The sequence below is a fragment of the Chelmon rostratus genome, chromosome 15 (genome assembly GCF_017976325.1).
Source record: "Chelmon rostratus isolate fCheRos1 chromosome 15, fCheRos1.pri, whole genome shotgun sequence".
In the NCBI taxonomy this organism is placed as follows: Eukaryota; Metazoa; Chordata; class Actinopteri; order Chaetodontiformes; family Chaetodontidae; genus Chelmon; species Chelmon rostratus.
In genome coordinates this window covers 25,485,088-25,505,485 of record NC_055672.1, presented here as the reverse complement: position 1 = coordinate 25,505,485, position 20,398 = coordinate 25,485,088, and the positions used below count along the sequence as shown (strand labels likewise).

Below are 20,398 nucleotides of genomic sequence, written 5' to 3'. Positions count from 1 at the left end.
TAAACAGCTAGGTAGTGCTTTTGAATGCACCTCCAGACTCAAGTCCTCAGTAGCCACGCCCTTAATTACAGCCAGCCTATATAGGGGCTGAGTGAGCACATGCTCCTTCTTTTTGGCAGCTGGTTCCTGTGAGTGGTGGTTGCTGTTTGCTGCACTGGTAGGTACGGGAGCCTTTTTCAGTTTAGTTGTCACGTTTTATTTCTTCCCTGCACTTTTATTTAAATCCCCCTTTTTTTCCACTTAGTAAGGCCAAAGGTAGCAGTGGTGTCTTAGCCCTCTCCCTGCTGTAGTGGTCTGGTACTATAGGTGGTAAGTAGGGTTGTGTTTTCTTTTAAACTTTCAAAAGCAGTGTTGTGAACCAGTATTAATCTCATTTTCACTTTATTATAGGTTCACGTTACTGCTGTTTTGCCCTTTCAGAGTTCTTTTGTTTTGCCCTTTTTGAGTCCTTGTGTTTAGCCCTTCCAGGGCCTTCGTGTTTTGCCCCTTTTAGAGTTCTTTTGTTTTGCCCTTTTAGAGTTCTTTTGTTTTGCCCTTTTAGAGTCCTTGTGTTTTGTCCTTTCTAGAGTCCTTGTGTTTTGTCCTTTCTAGAGTCCTTGTGTTTTGTCCTTTCTAGAGTCCTTGTGTTTTGTCCTTTCTAGAGTCCTTGTGTTTTGCCCCTTTCAAGAGTCCTTGTGTTTTGCCCCTTTCAAGAGTCCTTGTGTTTTGCCCCTTTCAGAGTTCTTTGTGTTTTACCCTCTTAGAGTCCTTGTGTTTAGCCCTTCCAGGGCCTTTGTGTTTTGTCCTTTTTAGAGCCTTTGTGTTTGGCCCTCGTTTTGTTTGTTTGTTTGGTTTCCTGTTTTGCTTTCTTGTATTGTGCTCAGTTTCTCATTCTGATTTGCTTTTACATCATATTGAGTTATTTCTTTGAATATATTAAAACATCTGGGTTGCTGTATTTGTTAATTTTGTTATTAGTACTTGTTTCTTTTAGTGAGGTGGAGCGCCATTTTGTTGGGGAGGCTAGGTAACCAGGGTCCTACACATTGCATGTAAGTAAAGGCACCGGGACACGATTGTTGCAATCGCTGTGAGGATTGCTGTGTTTCACTGAGGTGAATAGTGGTGGCACCTTTAGGCACCCCTGCATAGTAGTCTGCCTCCCCACTGATGGCCTCTGCTCACTCTTACCCTTAGGTTATGTTGGGCTGAGTTTTTTAGGTATTTTATTATATCTCTGGTTTTTAGATCGTATTTGTTAAGGCCTTTTTTAGATATTGCAATAAAGAAATGTTTATAATCCCTTCCAGTGTTTATTTAGTTTTAGTTTGACTAGTTAATTTTTCCCTTTTCCTTTGCAGCTTCAGCCCTGCCTGTTTATATAGATTTTCAATAAATAATTCATTTATTTAAAACAATACGTCTCTGTCCTGTTTCTGAACGAATCTGTGTGCTTTACTAATCTCCCAACTGTTAATATTCTTGGTATTTCCTGGGGTGCAATTCCCCAGGTGGCGTTGTCGGTTCTCCCCCCTCATACTACTTTGTGACCTTTCTCCCCTCACTCCGCCACAGACACAAGATTTAAATGAAATATCACTGGATGAATGGGATACAATATGTTCAAGGACCCATTCTCAGACCATTAACTCCCAGCTACGCTTGATACAAGTGGATAATGATATTGTACACTACTCCTGTAAAATTGAACAGATTTAACCCAAATATTCCCGATCTTTGCTTTAAGTGCAGTGAATATCAAGGTACTCTGTATCATTGCATATGGGAATGTGAGGTTATTCAAAGATTGGAGTATGGTGACACAGTATATCTCACAGTTGACCTCTACCCTGATTCCTCTAAATCCTAAATTGTGTTTTGGGTATCTATCCAGCTAATTGCTCTCTACCTGTTAATGGAAAAAAAGGTGGCAAGTCAAGTCTACAGGCTAGATGCTCAATTGCCCTGTGCTGGAAAAATGTTAATGTTCCTACCCTCAGTATGTGGCTGAGTAATCTAATATCAACTCTGGCTTTAGAAAGACTCACCTATGCTATCAGGAAGAAAACCTCTGAATTTAAAGACATCTGGGAAAGATTCTTAAGAGTTTATTAAACATGGTGATATAGAAGATGCTTTGTAAATTATAGTATGTAATTGTGAAGAGATGTGAATTTTTGATGTATCGTGGGATATAAGTAAAGGTTGGAGGTTATATGCTGCCTGTTCAAGTTGGGAAGTTTCAAATATTGTGTCTTTTGATGTCTATTTGACTGCCATGACTTTTTATTGTGGAAAATTCAATAAAGACATGTTTAAAAAAAAAATCACAAAACAATGAATCACTCCAACACACTGTGACGTCAGAGTTTGTCAGAGAAGCTTCTGATTCTCAAATTTGACCTCTTGAACCAGGAACTAGAGAATCAAATGGATGAACTGGTTAAACAATTCAACAATAAGTTGCAAGGGAAATGTAATGTCCTGGAGAGCAAGGGGGTGGTGGACCTTAGAAGGTTGAAGGAAACACTGAAAAACAAGATGAAGTGATGGAGGCAAAAAATTTAGCTCGGGAGTAGCCTCAATGGGTTGGTAACCTGTTGCAGCTGTGTTTGCTTTTATATTGAGTTTTTATTAATGATGCAAAGTGTTCTGTAAACTGTAAACAATGCACATAGTGAAAATGAGATATTCTAACAGGGAGGACTGACATCCTAGATAAGTCCACTGAAATGAATGGCTGATCTGAATGGTTCATGGAATATCAAAGGTTTTTATTCATATATTCTTGCTTTTGAAGCCATACATATGCTTGTAAAAGATAAGACTTATTCTTGTCAACAAACTGATTTAGATTCAACACGAATACATTTATTTTGCAACCCTTGTTTGGCAATTTGATAAATAGAAAATGTCTTCATATGATAAAATCCGCCCTTCTGCTGACACGCATAACATGTTCATAGAACTCCATCTCATCATAATTTAGACTTTTTTTCACATGTTTTATTTATTTTTATTTATTTTATTGAAAAGTTTACAATGAACAGGATTTATTACACAACGGCAGAAGAACTTAAACACACCCAATATAAATTCGCTACTCTTGTCACACAGTGACACTCATGGTAGTGAATTCCTTTCCCATGTATTTACACATTTAAAAAAAAAAACACACAAGACCTCTGAATGGCATCCTTTCTACACTGAAAATCAAGTCAATATCTTCAATTTCCAACTATATACACAGTAAACAATCTTGCTTATGCTGTATCAGATTGCTCGGTGGTACAAGATCAAATGTATAACTAGCACATTCAAGCCAATTGACTGAGGCCACCTTGGATATTCTGGCTCTAGAGTTCACACCTGCTGTTCTATTGAGGTGCAAGTGCATAACAAGAGTGAAATCTGAAGTAACTGCAGAGCACCTTCACCCAAAGCAGGGAAACAAAATGGGCAAAGTGATGTTTGCTGGTCGTTACAGTGATACAATGTCAGTGAGCCTGTGAAATGACAGTCTGGCAGCGCAGGCACAGGCAGTCTTCTGACTTTGCAGTGAAGCGGCGGCAGCGTGGACATTGGGCAGCAGACGTGGGCACCACTGCAATACTGTAGGCACTGTCCTCACGAATAACACCGCCTGACAGGACAGATACACACATACTGAGCAAAATTTGAAGTCATTGCTTACTCATGTGTTTTCCTCAATGGTATAGACCTTTTTCACTGTAGATATATTGATTTGTCCAAGCAGGAAAAGCACAAGGGTCTGCATTTTGAAGCAAATTGGGATCCCTTGTTTTACTTGATACTAAAGCATCAATTATATTTTCCACATCTGCAAAAGCGCTGGGTCTGTGCTACATAAATTTCATCAGCAGAGGTTGTACATGAAGGCTATGTGGACATCTGTGTTTTTCAGATTTGTTGTGCGCCACTATGTTACAACCAGCCACGGTCTGCGCATGAGTGCAACTCCTACAAGCAGACTCCAGAAAGTAGTATAAACAGATCTACAACACGTTCGTGGTGTCAGCAGCTGTGAAAGAGGTGGAGTTGATAATTAGAAGCAACATCATCAGAACAATGAGGGACTATTTAATATGAAATAGTGAAACCTGCAGGGTAATTTCTTTATAGCAGTGGCATAATAGTATTCTGCATTAGGAAATATATACAATATAATCACACAACAAGAAGTTTTTGAAACAGTACAAATATCTGTATGTGACAAATAAGGCTATGGATACATGTAGGAATTATTATATAGACCTGCTTAAATATGGTTGCCATTTTCAACAGTCAAAATTGTAACATTTTGGTGTTTTTTATGATATGAATAACAAACTGAATTTGATTATATATTTGAAAATATTATGAACACTTCAAACTGTTAAAGTAGCTCTTCATGCTCCCAAAGCGGAGAAGAAAAATAGTATTAGTCAAAAAAAGGTCTGAAATTAATATCCGATAAGGTCGCTGACCAAAAAGGGTATGATTTCACAAGCTAATTCACAACGTGTTCAATGGTGTGCGCCATTAATATGCAACTATGATCACCATTCATTGGCTTGTTACTGTGATAAATTATAGTATGTTTGGAAGAAGTCTCAGAGTGAACATATATTTGTGGAAAAACATTTTTCATGTTACGTGTTTAATGTAATTAAAATTGAAATCAAAGCAATTCTACTGATATATTAATATCATGAAAATATATGTTTCTGTTGCTCTTCATTTCTTGTCACTTTGTAAACTCAATAATTTACTGTTAGGATGATCATTTTTCAGTGATCTGATTGGTCTGTAATCAGCCTCTTGGACCTGTGAAAATTAGAATTCAGTATCTGGCCCAAGGATACTTGTCGAGGCCAGGGGATCAACCACCGATCTTTTGATAAGTTAACGACAGCTCTACCCCCCCCCCCCCCCTCATATCATTATATCACTAGCTTAGTGTTGATGTTCCTCACCCTCCAGGTTGATGAGGAAGGTACCGTGGCTAAGCAGGGCATCCGGTGGCAGGTCGCGAGGTACCTCATTGGTCAGGTTGACCCGCGCTACCATCATCAGCTCGGCCAGCTGTGAGGAGGTAGAGGTGGGTTCCTCTTGAAGAGACTGGGAATAAGATATGATAAAATAAGATAGACTTTATTAATCCCCACATGGGGAAATTTGGGTATTACAAGCAGCAGGCAATGGCAGTTGGAAAAACAATAGCAACAGAAATAGAGAAATACAAAATACAAAATAAAAGCTGTATATATGTACATTTATACAAATTACTATATAAAAGAAAAATGTGTAAAATATATATATATATTGCCGCAAAGAACACAAAGTTCTAAGTTAAGACCAGTAAAAATATACGACCAAAATACTATGGAATTTCACAGACTTTACACAAATTGCAGAAAGCTGGACAAGGTTATGATACTGCACAGTAATAAATATATATATGTCACAGTAGAATACCAATATGTACTGATCGATAGAGTACTCAATGAGGGTGATTAAAAAAACTCATTATTGCAAGGTAATTGGTGTATGATAAATCACACATCAGTGCAAAAGACAGTTTGAATATGGAAACCAGTGCAACATTAAGCAACGCTGGAGTTGAACACTCTAACACCTGTAGGAATGAAGGCCCTGCAGTGGTGTTCCTTCTTGCAGAGTGGATGGAGCAATCTGCTACTGAACGAGCTGCCCCCACTGTGTCATGCATGAGGGGTGGGAGGGGTTGACAATGATGGATGTCAGCTTGGCTAACTTCCTCCTCTCACCTACATCCTCAGTCCAGGACAGAGCCAGCCCTCCTGACCAGTTTGTTAAGTCTCTTCCTGTCCCACTCAGAGCTTCCACAGCCCCAGCAGACCACTGCGTAAAAGATTGCAGAACTAACCACAGAGTCATAAAAAGTTTTTAGTAATGTCCTACATACTCCAAAGGACCTCAGTCTGCTCAGCAGATGGAGTCCTCGGTGGCAAGACACCAGGGGTGGATGAGATCCGCCCTGAGTACCTTCAGTCTCTGGATGTTGTGAGGCTGTCTTGACTGACACGCCTCTGCAACATCGCGTGGCAGTTGGGGACAGTGCCCCTCGACTGGCAGACCGGGGTGGTCCCTCTATTTAAGAAGGGGGACCGGAGGGTGTGCTCCAACTATAGGGGGATTACACTCCTCAGCCTCCCTGGTAAAGTCTATTCCAGGGTACTGGAGAGGAGAACTCAGCCGATAGTCGAACCTCGGATTTAGGAGGAACAATGCGGTTTTCGTCCTGGTCGTGGAACACTGGACCAGCTCTACACCCCCCGCAGGGTGTTCGAGGGTTCGTGGGAGTTTGCCCAATTAGTCCACATGTGCTTTGTGGATTTGGAGAAGGCATTCGACCGTGTCCCTCGTGGCATTCTGTGGGAGGTGCTTCGGGAGTATGGAGTCCGGGGCCCTCTGCTATGGGCTGTCCGGTCTCTGTATGACCGGAGCAGGAGCTTGGTTCGCATTGCCGGCAGTAAGTCAGACCTGTTCCCAGTGCATGTTGGGCTCCGGCAGGGCTGCCCTTTGTCACCGGTTCTGTTCACTATTTTTATGGACAAATTTTCTAGGCACAGCCAAGGGCTGGAGGGAGTCTGGTTTGGGGACCACAGGATCTCATCTCTGCTTTTTACGGATGATGTTGTAGTGTCATGCTGGCAAACAACACATTATAGAAAACATTTGCAACCCATGTAGTTGTTTGTTTTATCATATATTATATAATCGGGATACCTATTTCTGCATTTGTTTCAGGAGTTAAACAACTACAAACAATCATTATACCTATACTTAATCATCTCCTGTGGACTCTTTTGCATTAAATCTAAACCATTTATAGTGTCCTGCTGACGTTTGATTTACCTCCATGAGTTCAAACAGCAAACTGGGTTCAATGGCAATGGTGAGGTCATACTGAGCTGCATTTTTGCCTGAAATGGAAGACAGAAAGGAGTCCCTGATGGCACACGCCCCTTCCACTGCCTCCTCCAATCCTGGTCGCCGCCACAAAGAACTGCTTTTGATCCAGCCGCTCTTGAATAATGTCTCTCCTTCTGCAGAAACAATTACAGTTTGTGAGTACTTTTGTTAGCAAACAAAAACAAATTACATAGGGAGCAACCTCAATAGTCTGATAACACAAACCAAGAGGCACATACTGTTATGTCCTGGTGCATGCAGATAGACCTCCTCAGCTAGATGTGGCAGAATGGGAGCTATGGATCTGGTCACTCCATCCAGAATTTTCTCTAAAACTGTCTGACATGATCTTCTGACCAAAGAGTCCACTGGATCACAGTATAACCTGATTGAAAAAGACAGAAATAAAGGAACAGATTGAGACAAAGAAAGACACAGAGATGCGTGAGTTTAAAAAGATACTTAATGAAAAGTAAGGCTGTAGGAGCCAAAGTGAGTATTAGATTGCACATTTATTTATGTTTTGGTTGTGCAAATTCTTGTGATTATGGTCGTTTCCAGTGATGGTAAGGGGTGTGGTTTTCATTCATATATTCACCTGTTCACTGGCATGGCAGGTTTTTTGAGACAAAGAGAGTGAGTGTGGCTCCGATATTTTCTGTTGACCGTCATGACTCATTTTGTTTATGGTTATTCGGAACGCTTTTGTTTATCATCATTGGTTGAAATAAATAGAAGGTTGGAAAATGTATCTGGATCTCAAAGTGTATTTTTCATAAGCTACGCGTCACAGCTAAGAGCCTGCTCCGCCTCTCAGCGGCCTTTTGTAGCCGCTTTAAAGGCCATTGGCAGAACAAATGCACAGCTAAACCAAGTATGGTAATTGTAGTTTTCATATTGTGGCAAGCCCTTTACCTGTCTTTGATGATGCTGAAATAAAAGCTGGAGAGATCTTTTGTGACAAAAGCTTGGAGGACACGGATGACCCTGCTAGCATCAAACTCACTGTAGGCATCTGTCACCTGCAACACACAAGCACACAAGCGCACACACACACACACACACACACACACACACACCTCAGTGGCTTTCACAAGTACAAGTACCCTTGTTTCAGCAGCTGGTTCTGTTTTGACTGAGATGAAAAAGTAATATACACACACCTTGATGCTGTACTCGTGAAGCAAGTGCAACATGTACTGATCAATGTAGTGCATCTCTTTGGGGTCCACAGCCTGCACATGTGGATCAAATCCCTGCAGGTTTCCAAGCAGGAACCTCAGAGTGTTCCTCAGCTGGGACAGTAATATGGATAGAGTGTGAAAGCAATGAGTATCGTTCAAAAAAAAAAAAAGTAGTCACTTGTCCTTACTGCACTGGTACCTTGCTGATGCTGTCTCTGGCTGAATTGAGCGCAGTGGGTCCGATCTGAACCTCAGAGAAGATATTTGACTCTGCCACCCACCAACGCAGCACATCTGCCCCATAGGCTGGCATACTGGGGTCCTGAAAATATATAAACAAAAATACCATTTTATCTTTAAAAGTATTTGAATGACTGCTTATACAATTTCACAAACCACTAAAAACATACCACTTACTCCTTAGGGTATTTTGTACTGCAGATAGCACATTTGTTTTAAAGTAAATTTGAACTCTATTATGGTGTGGTTAAAGTCTCCAGAGGCAGAGGTGTTACACACTACTATGGGTAAGTAGGAAAAAATTTTTGGTCCACATAAATCTGGATGATTGTGTGATAATGATTGCAAAGGACGAGGCCAATTTTTTGGCCTTTTGCCTAAACTTACCTTCCCTCCATTAATGACTTCATCAGGATCCACAACATTGCCCAGAGATTTGGACATCTTCTCTCCTTTCTGACTGACAGCAAAGCCATGAACTACCAGAGACCTACGCATACAAACACACATCAGTGTTTCAAATTGGCAAAATGAGGATAATTTCAAACTGGCTGAAACTTGGAGTTGTGCGGTCTTTCTGCTGGAACAGCTTCTCTCTTAGTGTGTTGCTGGGTTTGAAAAACCCATGCATGCAGTGTTTGTTGAAAATTCTCCTGAGTTAGATACTTAGATACTCCAAATACGTATGGAATGATGACGCTGTTGCGTTTGTTCTTGTTTTCGTCACACACCCACAACATCCCTCAGATGTTTGTGCTCTTTCTGTTGGGCCAAGGCAATTGTGGGTACAGTCGGTGTTGCTGGCTTCTGACAAATCCTACCTTAATGCTCCAGTGGGTGATGAGAGTCAAAGAGTAACCATTGCTCTGTGTGTGGGTTTCGTGCACACTCCAGCGTGGAGGTTCCTGTCCTTTTCAATGTGCATGGCACAGTCCAAGCAGGCCAAGCCATTACACCTGATGTCCTCTTGTTTGAACTTGATTTTACTATTGTAGTGTCAGATCTGAGGGTTACATGACAAGATTGTGCCACTCCACTCTGTGCTCACTCTGTGCTCACTCTGTGCTCAGGGGCATGAGGGAGACAGACACATGAAGAGGATTTCTGAACATGTTTCTTTACTCTTAACTCTGTATACTTAAGAAATCACATCTATGTTTATTTAGTGAAATCTCTGTTTACTTAGTGAGTCGAGTGTCTGTTTAGTTAGTACTATCTCTGTTTTGCTTGGCCTATGTTCTGTTATATAAATCTTTTTAAAAAATGTCCTAAGAGTTGGCTAGACACCAATAAAAACACTAGAATAGAGATAACTTGCTAAACTTAGAACAAAGCAGTAATCTGGAAAGTTCCTAAGATCCCAATAGATACTGAGGCCAGAGGGATCTCAGTGGAAAATCCCTAAAGGCTACAGTGGAAAATTACCAGTAGAAATTAGGCAAGAGATTATTAATTATGCATTAAAGGGGAAGACCCCCCTCTATGTAAACACCAATAAAATCAGTGTAAAGATGTAACTTGATAAAAAGGATGTGGCCAAACTGTGTGGCCAAGCCCTCTGACAAGTGTATAAAAGGTGATGCGCAGAACAGAATTTGGGCATTTTTGGCAGGACTTGCCTGGGCTTTTTGATCTGTGAAGAGAATAAAGCTCCCTGGACTCAACTCTTCTGGACTCTGACTCTTTTTCCAGACTCTGTGCATTTTTTGAAGAAAAGCTGATCTCTCCTAAGACTTAGAATTTTTAAGATTATAAGTGATAATATTAAGAGTTAAGAATTAGGCAAAGAATTATAATTTGACCCTGATCCAGTCAGTATCTGGTCCTTGGCGAGGCAGTAGGAGATCCCCGTCACTATCCACTGAGTTAATGTGTTCTGCAAAGGCTTTAACGTGTCGTCTACATATCTAAACCAGTGGCTCAGTGCGGATCCTCTGAAGGAGTTAAAGGCTCTATCCTGGTGGCTGCCCAAATTGGAAGATACTGGTGAGCTGATGGCACAACCATGCTTTTGTCTATAAAACACCTGTTGTACTGAATGCAGGTGGTGTTCAGACAGAGGCTCGACAATCCTTTCCAAGAAGATTTAACAACTTTTCATAACTGGCCACATGTAACAACCCTAATGTCTGTCATTCACACTGCAAGCAACACTCAAGTGATGTCAATGACTGTGATAACAACCCCACAGAGGTTAAATACCTGAGTAGATAGGACACTCACTTGTACGGTGCCTTGTTCCTGACAGCTACACTGGTGAGCAGTGAGGACTGAAACCAGCCTCCAATCTGGTCCTTCCCTTCCATGTATGCATCTGCCCTGGAGTCTGACTCTGTAGGAATGGAGGGCAGGTTGCGGAGAAAAAAAAAAGGGTGAAAAGTCACTTGTACACTCATGCCCCAAAAATTAGATAAACAAGAAGGTTAGTGGATCTCCTAGAGGACAGATCTGGGAAGAAAAGAAAGACCAGCCAGTGTTAGCTGTAAAATTCCAACAACCATGTGTGCAATGGCTAAACTTACAGGTGGCCACTGCTCAAGACAAGTATGCCTTGCCCATACAGTCTACAAATTACTGTTTTGTTTAACTCAAGATGCTTCCAAATGTTATGTGAGCAGTTTTCTGTCGCAACCAACTTTGGTATTGCAAAACATATCCCATTCATGTGTATTCAACATATAATTACAAAACATCCAAGAGCATCTGAAGGCAAAAAGAGGCCATACGAGCAGACGGAGACATGCCAGAAGTAAAAGCCTGAGAAACAAAGAGGGCCAAAGACATATTAGAAGACAAAGGCTGCTGTACTGATCACAGGAGGTGGACGATCAAATAACCTGCGACCAGAGGTTTGCGAAGTGGAGCAGGGAGCCAGCTGAGATGTGACTCGGACTCCTCAGTGTCCCCTTCTATCTCCTCTGGAAATGACAAACAGCAACAGTGAGCAGGTCCACTTTTGCAACCCATTTGGTCTTGCATTCTGATTCATAAGAAAGTTACATCTCCATCTAAATACTTTTGAGACAAAAAAACCATTGGGATTATCTGGTCCACTGTGACTTGTTATACACAAGCAGAGTCTACAGCCATGTTAGCAGGGCAGCTAACATGGCTGTACTTAGGCTTAGCTGTGCTTTAAACTAAATGCCATTGTTAGCATAGTAATACACTCAACAATGACAATCTGTGACAATGCTTACATGCTAATGGTTTAACAGGTACACTTGCATGGAAAAGTCTGGGCACTCCAGTCAAAATTTCTGGTATTGTGAATAGTTAAGTGAGTGGTGCAGCCAGTGGCATGGGGAACATTTCACTGGTAGAGGGAAGAATGGATTCAATTAAATACCAGCAAATTCTGGAAGCAAACATCACAGCATGAAGAGGATGGCTTCTACAACAGGATAATGATCCTGAACACACCTCAAAATCCACAATGGACCAAACTGAAGGTTTTGTTGTGGCTGTCATAGTCACCTGACCTTAACATCATCAAAAATCTGTGGGTAGACCTCAAAACAGCAGTGCATGTAAGACGGCTCAAGAATCAGACAGAACTAGAAGTTTTTTGCAGGAAGAATAGGTGAAAATCTCCCAAACAAGAGCTGAAATACTCAGAAATCCTCTGTAATACTTGTGGCGGAGTATCTAAGGGGGTGTTAGTAAACACTGACCATGCAGGGTGCCAAAACTTATGCCTTGGGCCCTTTTCCTTTTTTGCAATTTTGAAACTATGAAAGATGGAAATAAAAAAAGTAATCTTGTTTAAAACATTAAAGAAATCAGTCATCATTAACTTTATGTCACTTAGCTGCTCATTGAACAGAAATTTTGACTATGGGTCCCCAAACTTTTGCATGCCTCTGTACAATGTGTACTGTGTTCTCCATACTAGTTTAGTGTGTTAGTCTGCTAACATTTGATAACTAGCACTGAATACAAAGTACAGCTGAGGCTGATGGGAATGTTCGTTTTCTAAGTATTTAGTCATATTAATCAGTCAATATTAATATTCATAAAATCCAATTTTTTATCTAATGATGGCACCAGAGGACAAGTCACATGATCACCCAAAATTATTACAAGTTATCCACAAGTGGAGATGAATGTCTGTACAAAACTTCCCTCAAAAGGAAAAAATTAAATTCAACCACATCGTGGCACCAGAGGAAAAGTCAGTCTAAATGATCCCGAGGGGAACATGTATGTCTGTACACAATCCTAGACTATCTAATAGCTGTTTAGATATTTTGGTCTGGATAAAGGTGGGGGGTTGTCTGACCGACAATGTCATCCATATAGGCAAACTTCTAGCGAACCAAAACACAAATTGCATTTGTGTCCAGCTGCTAACTTTATGAGAGAAAATGTTTCTGCTCCAAATAAAAAAACATTTCAAACAAGATTCATAGAACAAACTGCTTTTCTTCAATAAAAAAAAATCACTGTTTTGTGTGTGGAAAACTTACTGCTAGACAAGCTTAAGGTAGGTATCTCTGGTGGCCTTGATTTTGATTTTGTTGTCAGCAGTTCTACTAATGCTGGGTCAGCAAATGACTGCTTCTGCTGATAAGACGCTTTGCAAAACAACTTAATATATAATAATATAAGGAGACTTAATGAAAGGCATTTTGAAAGCTGACAGTGATTGATATGAACTGGAGAATTAACTTTCCATCTAACTTTCTTGTAGATTATGAAACCTGGAGAAGAAAGCGTATCAGTGTTACAGAGGAAGCGAGTAACAGGCAAAGCATTTGTAGCTGTGGATATGAGTTTTCAACAATCACATCTTCTCTATTGAGCGGGATATACTATTGTTAATAAAAAATAATAAAACGTGCATTTGTACTCAGCATGATCTACATAACGGGACAAAAATTTCAGATGTACCTTCTAGTACAGCAGCCCATGATGCTCCACTGTCAAACCAGATGTCTAGGACATCTTCTCCAAGAATGTAGTCAGTCACTGGACCTGCTTTACTCTGATAGACACACACACACAATAACATATCATGTTTAAAGCTGCACCGATCGATTTTTAGCTACTAGTTGGCAGAATATCAATAACTCAAAAGTATATTAGTCTAGAAAAATATAAATATTGTAATATTCATGTCTTACACGGTGCACTCACCTTCTTGAGCACGTCTACTGGCAGCAAAGTCTCGATAGGAAGCTCCCACCAACAGTCACTACCCTTTTCTTTGAAGAGCTTTGCTATATGGGAAATTGTGTGTCTGCAGAGGCCAGAAACATGGGGAATATTTAATATATATAACACATTTGTTTGTGTGTGTCTCTGTGTGAGTATGAATATATATAAATGCTATGAGTATTTGTCTGCAATATCTCTAAAAATGTGACCAAGCATTTACTATTTGTGTGTATCCAAGCATGTGTACAAGCTTGTTTGTCTGGGTATGTGCTGTGTATCAGCTTACTTGTTGATTAGAGCTTCTCCAGTGTCTCTGTGGTAGAAGACGGGGATTGGGACACCCCAGCTTCGCTGTCTGGAGATGCACCAGTAGGTCCGTCTGTCCAGCATGGCTAGCAAGCTGCCCCGCGCTGACTCTGGCAAAATACTAACATTCTGCAGCGCCTCCTGGACAAACACACACACCAACAGATTTTTTTTTCCCTTGGAAACAAACTTTAAATGTGAAGTGAGTCCCCTCCTTGAAACAAACCACATTCCTTCCTGGATAAGCAAAATGCATCACTTTCTGTGCACCAGGAACAGACAATATAAGCAAATAGAGTAGCTCAACAAAAACTAGTCTAATAATAATACAGGTTCCAGCTTTACCTTAGCTTTGTCTTTAAGTGACACCATGTTGATAAACCACTGTTTGCTGGGCCTAATGACAACAGGCTGCTTTGTCCTCCAGTCATATGGGTAACTGTGGACACACCGCTCCTCCTTTACCAGTGCCCCACACTCCTTCAGCATGGAAATCACTAACACGCAGGATTCCACAAACACAAACAGGAAAGAGGAAGAACAATAGTTACAGAAGGATATGGAAAATAACACAACCACTCACGGTGCACTCACAGACCCTGGGCTAAGAAAGTCTATTTATTTTTTCACACATTTATGCTGTACCTTTTTCTGTCCCTTCTCTCATCACATACAGATGCTGTAGCTCAGGGCCAGCTAGTTCGGTAAATTTGCCATCCTCATCCACCATACACTCCTTTGGTAGAAGAAAAACACAGTTACATAGATGCAATGCATGTTTAACCATGTCATGTCCACCATGTTTTGCTTTCTTTCTTTTCATAAATAACAAACAGTTATCAGTTATCAAAATTGTTGTTTATAACTTGGCTGCAATCATTTCAACACTGAATTTCACTGGACCTTACATATGTGTTTGTAGAATATAATACATAATCTTGTATGGTACAAACAACCAGTTATTCTTGATTCTGGAATGGCTAATTTTTAAAAATAGAACCTACAACAGACAGTTTGAATTGTGAAGCCACACTATAATCCTCCATGCCATGAGCTGGTGCTGTGTGGACTAGTCCTGTTCCTTTTGCCATAGTCACATGATTGGCTGGCAATAGTGGAACTTCCTTGTCAGGAATTGTGGGATGTCTGCAGATCCCGCCTTCAAGTTGGGAGCCTTAGAAGAGAATGACAAGGGACATTAGTATGGTTATGTTTGTGTGAAGACACACATACTGAAGAGTGATGCATGTGTGTGAGCATTACCCATGAAGGTGCCTACACTCTCCAGCTCTGTGCCCAGCAGTGCTGCCACGTTGGCTGTGCGCTCAGTAGCCACTAAGAGCAACTGAGAGGTGTTGGCCTTCTTCACCACAGAATACCTGTAAAAACAGAACATAGCACTTGCCTCCAAAAATAACACTACATATGGTACCACATCACTTTTCATATCACATATCATCATATTTTTTTTGACTATGTGGTTGCATCTGCAATCTTTTACACAAATTTCCCTGGCTGGGAATTAATAAATCTTATCACAGACATGATCTGTATTGTTTAACTCTCATTTTATCATTGGTCTATCAAGAATAAATAAATTCTCTACTGAAAGCCTAAATCCATTGTTATTGTGAGGGAGCTGGGAAGTATCCCCCTCACTAAGAGTGAAACATGCACATTGAGAAACACAGACTGACACAGCAAGTTCATTTGTTTTGTTTGTTGTAAAAGACCCTAGTTAGCTGCTCTCTCTCTCTCCCTCTCTGAGATCCACTTCAGGGGCGTGCTTCATGGAGTGGACACATGAAGATGCGGCCGCAGCATACCAGCAGTTGCCATTTACCTAATTAGGTTAAGCTGGGGGATCAGAGAGGAGAGAGGGGAGGGGTTGTAGCGGGATTTTTGTTGAGTTTGGTTGTTGTTTAGTGTTTCTTTAGTTTATTAGGTGGTTTTGTTAACGGTGTCAGACTGTAGTGTCAGTGTGTTAAATTATACATATATGTGTATGTGTGTGTGTTTTAAGTTAAGTGTGGGCAGGTCACAGTGTCACTGGGGTGGGAGGAGATTGGCTATAAAAGCCAGGTGAGCAATAGTGCAGTATGTGAGATGGGGGGGGGTTGAAGCTCTTGCTCTGCTCTGCTGCTGCAATCTGCAATCTGCCACGATTCTGCCTGGTTCACCCATTTTGTAGAGGTTGAGTACATCCAAACCCCTACACTTATTTTTATCTTTTAAATTAAGTACAGTGCAGTACAGAAAAGCCAACGAAAGTAGCAATTTAGAAATACTGGTCAGTGTTTTGTCTTTTTTTGTGGGTTTTTTTTTCGGAATTGGGAAATTTGCAGTCTTGAATCCACATGACATGTGGCTGGAGAATAACATTTTCCCAGTAAAAAAGAAAAGTAAAGAACAACGCTGGAGCAACAGAAGGAGCAATATTAAGGCACAAGCAACTTGAGGACACAGAGACTGACCAGATTAAAGCAGACAGACATGAAAAAACACCATGAAAAACACAGCACGGGTGATCAACGTCCTAAAAGACTGCTTAGTGGAGAAAAAAATGGAAAAAGATTTTGAAATGTATGACGCTGAACGCTTAAATCAGCTTCTGCGGGCCTTTTGTCCATCTGTACAAAATAGATGGCGTCCAAATGTCTCCAAATTTGACAAGATTACGCTAAATAACTGTAAAGAAATATGTTCTCTTGCCTGCCGGCCTGCACACAGAGAGAGACGTACTCTGTTTACTTTCAGTGCCACTGCATAGTGAGAATAGTGACAGAAGAGAGTGGACTAATTTTTAATCAAAAACATATGTTTTAACCATTTGTGTCACATTATTGAATGCTTTAGTAGTAAGCCATGTTCTAAGGGGGATAATGTAGAGTGAGCAGATTCCTATGGAGAAATAAATCCCGACAGGATGATAAAGAAGCCAGACGCGAAGCGGAGGCCTTCTATTCATTATCCCTTACTTATCACTTAGCTTCCAATGATCCTCAATACCAGGGTTTCTCAAACTTATTACTCAAAGGTCTGCATCTGATTTTTATTCAAGGCCAGAGGTCCAGAAGTAGGCAGTAACAAAATAATATTTAATCAATTAACTCACATCACATCTCTTGCAATTGGGCTAGTACAAAACCGAGGCAGACATGGCATGGCATAGTCCACAATTTAGGAGCGGACAGCAAATTCTCCGATGTAATGCTAATGTGCCAACTTGGCAGAAACAATACACAACACGCTCTCCAGCAGTTAAGGTTGCCATGACATTTATGTCAACAATAGGGAAATCAGTTACATTAAAACCACATTCATCTGGGGACAGGTTCACTATGAATGATCTCCAGCTACACAATATATTCAACATCACTAACAATTTATTGATTGATGGCAAAACTTTAGGAGTTATTAGTGTGTATCAGTGTGAACAGCCACCGAAAAACTTGGAAAATCCACTATGATAACTAGATACTTAACTAGGAAATGCTCTCACACCTTTACCAAGCTCAATAGAAAAAACCCACAGCTAAACTACCTATGAATGAATCCTTATCTCAACAAAATATTCCTCTTCGTGAACCCAGGAAACAAACAAAAATACTCAGTTTAGGACTCAATACTGCAGTTGCCTAATGACAATATATCAGCCATTTAAAGATTTAAAGACAGCTAAAGTGAATGAAAGTTTAGATAAGCCTGACAACGTACAGCTTCATCAAGTAAAGTTTAGCCATTTCTGACAACAGAAAGTATTTTCCACGTAATTTTATGATGCAGGTACTTACTGGGCATTGGGCATGTAACAGACAGCCTGGTTGGCATGAATGGTCCAAGGCTGGGTGGTCCACACCAACACAGAGACACTTTCCAGATCTGCTGAGGTGCACAAACCACACACACACAAGCACCCATAAACTGTTAAGAGATTCCCCAGCCAATCAAAGCATAATCTTTCAAAAAGTTCTGAATTACTAGTTTGTGTGTGTATTTGTAGTACCTGCTTCTATGGCTATTTTAGGTGGCACTGTGATCAGGGGGAATGTAGCATAGATGGCTCTGCTCACATGCTCAGGGTTGTACTCCAACTCCGCCTCTGCTAGAGCTGTTCTAAAGGAGCACAGGGACAAGATAAAAGCACACAAAAGTAGGACAAACGTTATGTTAACACAAAATAGAAAAGAGTAAAAAATACTGATGCCTCTATGCCACACCTGCTATAAGCATATTAACTAGTCAAGTACCTTGATGAAGGAGACCAGAAGACTGGCTTATAGTCCTGGTAGATGAGCCCCTGTCGAACAACAATGTGAATTAAAAATTAGATTGTCTACAGAAAAACAAATAATATTAAATTCTACAGCGACTGAGAGTTAAAAATCAGTTTCAGTTACTACATTAATTATATGTACGTTTAAACAACTGCTAACTAAATAGTGAATTAGCAGTAGTAACTACTATTAGTATGTTACTATTCACAACATTCATAGTTATTAAAAGCACCATTGCCCACCTTGCTGTGCATCTCCTGGAAGACTTTCAGCTGAGCAGCCTCATAGGCCCCGTCATAGGTGTAATAGCACTGATTCCAGTCAGCCATCACACCCCAGCGCTGGAAAGCAGCCTTCTGACGGGCTATGGCCCCATCTGCAAATGCCCGTGCTGGATGGGATGAAAACAACACATTACAGCAGCTGTAAGTCTAATAGGCCTCATGGTCATCTAGTGTTCTGTCTGTCTTTACCTTTCTGTCGGATCTGGAGTGGGTCGAGGCCGCTGGTCCCCAACTCCCCCAGAGCCTTCAGCTCAATGGGCAGGCCATGACAGTCCCAGCCTGGAATGTAATGGACCTGTCGTCCCCTCAGCATCTCAAAACGGTTACGGATATCTTTCAGGATCTGAGTCAAACAAGATACAGTGAACTGAACTTAACAGTTCATGGCAGTGTTTGAGTTGTCATTGTCACCAGAAAGGTTACCATTTTTACAACAGCAACAAAATTGCACCGCAAATGTTGGCAGCATTCACACAATGCAACAGTGATAAGTATGTTCTAATGCACCACAACAGTAGGGAATAACTGAAACAGTACAAGCACAGTGTTAGGTGATCACCTTATTGAGTGCATGTCCTACATGAGGGTCTCCATTGGCATATGGAGGTCCATCGTGAAGACAGAACTCCTTCTTGACCTTCCTCTCTCTCTGCCAGGAGTACAAATCTGCAAATCCACACTCCTGCAAAGGCAGGGAGAATTTATATTTGATATGATAAAACAAACATCATAAATATGGGCCTCTGTAACAGCAAGTTAATCAATCACATTTGTATTGTTCAGAAGAGTAAGAGAGAAATGTAAGCCACTTCGTTATGTGTCCCTAAACCAAAGTCAATACTTAAACTATGATGCATACTGAATTAAACGAACACAGAGTAAATGTAGAATATTTACGCCATGTGCTACAATACATACAATACGTGTCGAGCTGTCAACGCTAATCGTTCGTCGTACCTGCTGTATCTCGAGCTCTCGGTCCAGCAGTTTCTGTCCCGTCAGTTTCATTGGGAACTCAGTCCGGGGAAGGAGCACTGTGTCTCGGTACAATCCCTGAACAGACGCTGATTCCGCAGGCTGAGCACTGCCTTCTCTTGAACCGACACCACTACAGCGGCTGGAACTGAAGGAGAGAGCACGGTGAAGGAGGCCGTCTCCCCGCTGTGACCGCCGTCCCCATTTCGTTACCGTCTGGCGTACTGCCGAAACCCGGAACAGCAGCATTGAGAGGGGAGGAAGCTCTGTGGCTACGTAAAAAACAAATACTGAAGAATGTTGGGTTGCTTCTGCCTTGTGACAGTATTCAGATATGGTGTTGTTATGTTCCGCCCTTCTTCCAGTGTGTGTTTCTCCGGAAGAGATTGCTAGAGGGCAACTATGGAAACCCAGTTGGGTCAATAGTAAACGCCAGTCGCATATTTATCTAATGGAGGTCTGAATGTCAGTTGAGCTATTTTTACATCTTCGAGGGAAACAACAGGGAATATAAGGGAAAATGTTCAACTGGATTATGTATTTCCTAGATGGAAGAACTATAGAAAACGGGATACCACCGGGGAGTGTAGTTAGTCCAACCTTATTTTCCATTATGATAAATGATATATTTGGACATGGAGAGGTCGCTGTTTGCAGAAGACGTGGGTCTGTGGAAAAGAGGGAGAAATGTTGAACAAACGGTGCATCTAAACTACCTCAAGCGGCGTGTATCCCAGCATACCTTGCGCGGTCCGAAGTTTTCCGAAGATTCCCACGTGAGATTGCGCGGACCCTATTTGATGTAAGCTAAGTAATTAGCTAATGTAAGCAATCAAAGTAAGAAATCATGTAAGATATCCTAAACTGTACAAGTGGCCCAGCACTGGATGCTCTGACAGTAGGGCTGGAAGCATTGCAGCTAACCTTTAAAGAATCCTTTGATGCATCGCCTGAAGGGCTGATACTGCTGCCACACAACGACCCAGACTCACGCAGGAACAAACACAGACATAATGACACCTAGCAGCTTTGCCAC

At 41.1% G+C, this 20,398-nt stretch overlaps 1 protein-coding gene across 3 annotated transcripts; it reads right to left on the bottom strand.

Annotated features, from left to right (window-relative positions):
- Positions 1–2,738: 2,738 nt before the first annotated feature.
- Positions 2,739–19,731, bottom strand: iars2 (isoleucyl-tRNA synthetase 2, mitochondrial). Of its 3 annotated transcripts, XM_041954060.1 has the most exons (24): positions 19,345–19,731; positions 18,947–19,069; positions 18,577–18,730; positions 18,346–18,494; positions 18,077–18,126; positions 17,833–17,942; positions 17,621–17,711; positions 15,090–15,205; positions 14,831–15,000; positions 14,472–14,562; positions 14,172–14,323; positions 13,807–13,967; positions 13,500–13,602; positions 13,254–13,347; positions 11,198–11,278; positions 10,584–10,692; positions 8,748–8,850; positions 8,320–8,442; positions 8,100–8,231; positions 7,852–7,958; positions 7,176–7,321; positions 6,880–7,070; positions 4,956–5,100; positions 2,739–3,622 (listed from the first exon to the last, which is right to left on the bottom strand). In XM_041954060.1, the coding sequence occupies exons 1-24, from the start codon at positions 19,609–19,611 to the stop codon at positions 3,477–3,479; spliced, it is 3,114 nt and encodes a 1,037-aa protein (XP_041809994.1). In that variant the 5' UTR covers positions 19,612–19,731; the 3' UTR covers positions 2,739–3,476. The 3 variants fall into 3 exon arrangements, with proteins under 3 accessions (XP_041809994.1, XP_041809995.1, XP_041809996.1); XM_041954061.1 differs by lacking the exon at positions 11,198–11,278; XM_041954062.1 differs by lacking the exon at positions 11,198–11,278 and having other exon boundaries at positions 17,621–17,708.
- Positions 19,732–20,398: the final 667 nt, after the last annotated feature.

Coding starts and splice junctions, on each gene's coding strand:
- iars2 (XM_041954060.1), bottom strand. CDS start 19,611: ATGCTGCTGTTCCGGGTTTCGGCAGTACGCCAGACGGTAACGAAATGG. Junction 8,851..10,583: donor AGGAACAAGGCACCGTACAA/GTGAGTGTCCTA, acceptor TTGTATGCGTAG/GTCTCTGGTAGTTCATGGCT. Junction 5,101..6,879: donor TGCTGTTTGAACTCATGGAG/GTAAATCAAACG, acceptor TCTTATTCCCAG/TCTCTTCAAGAGGAACCCAC.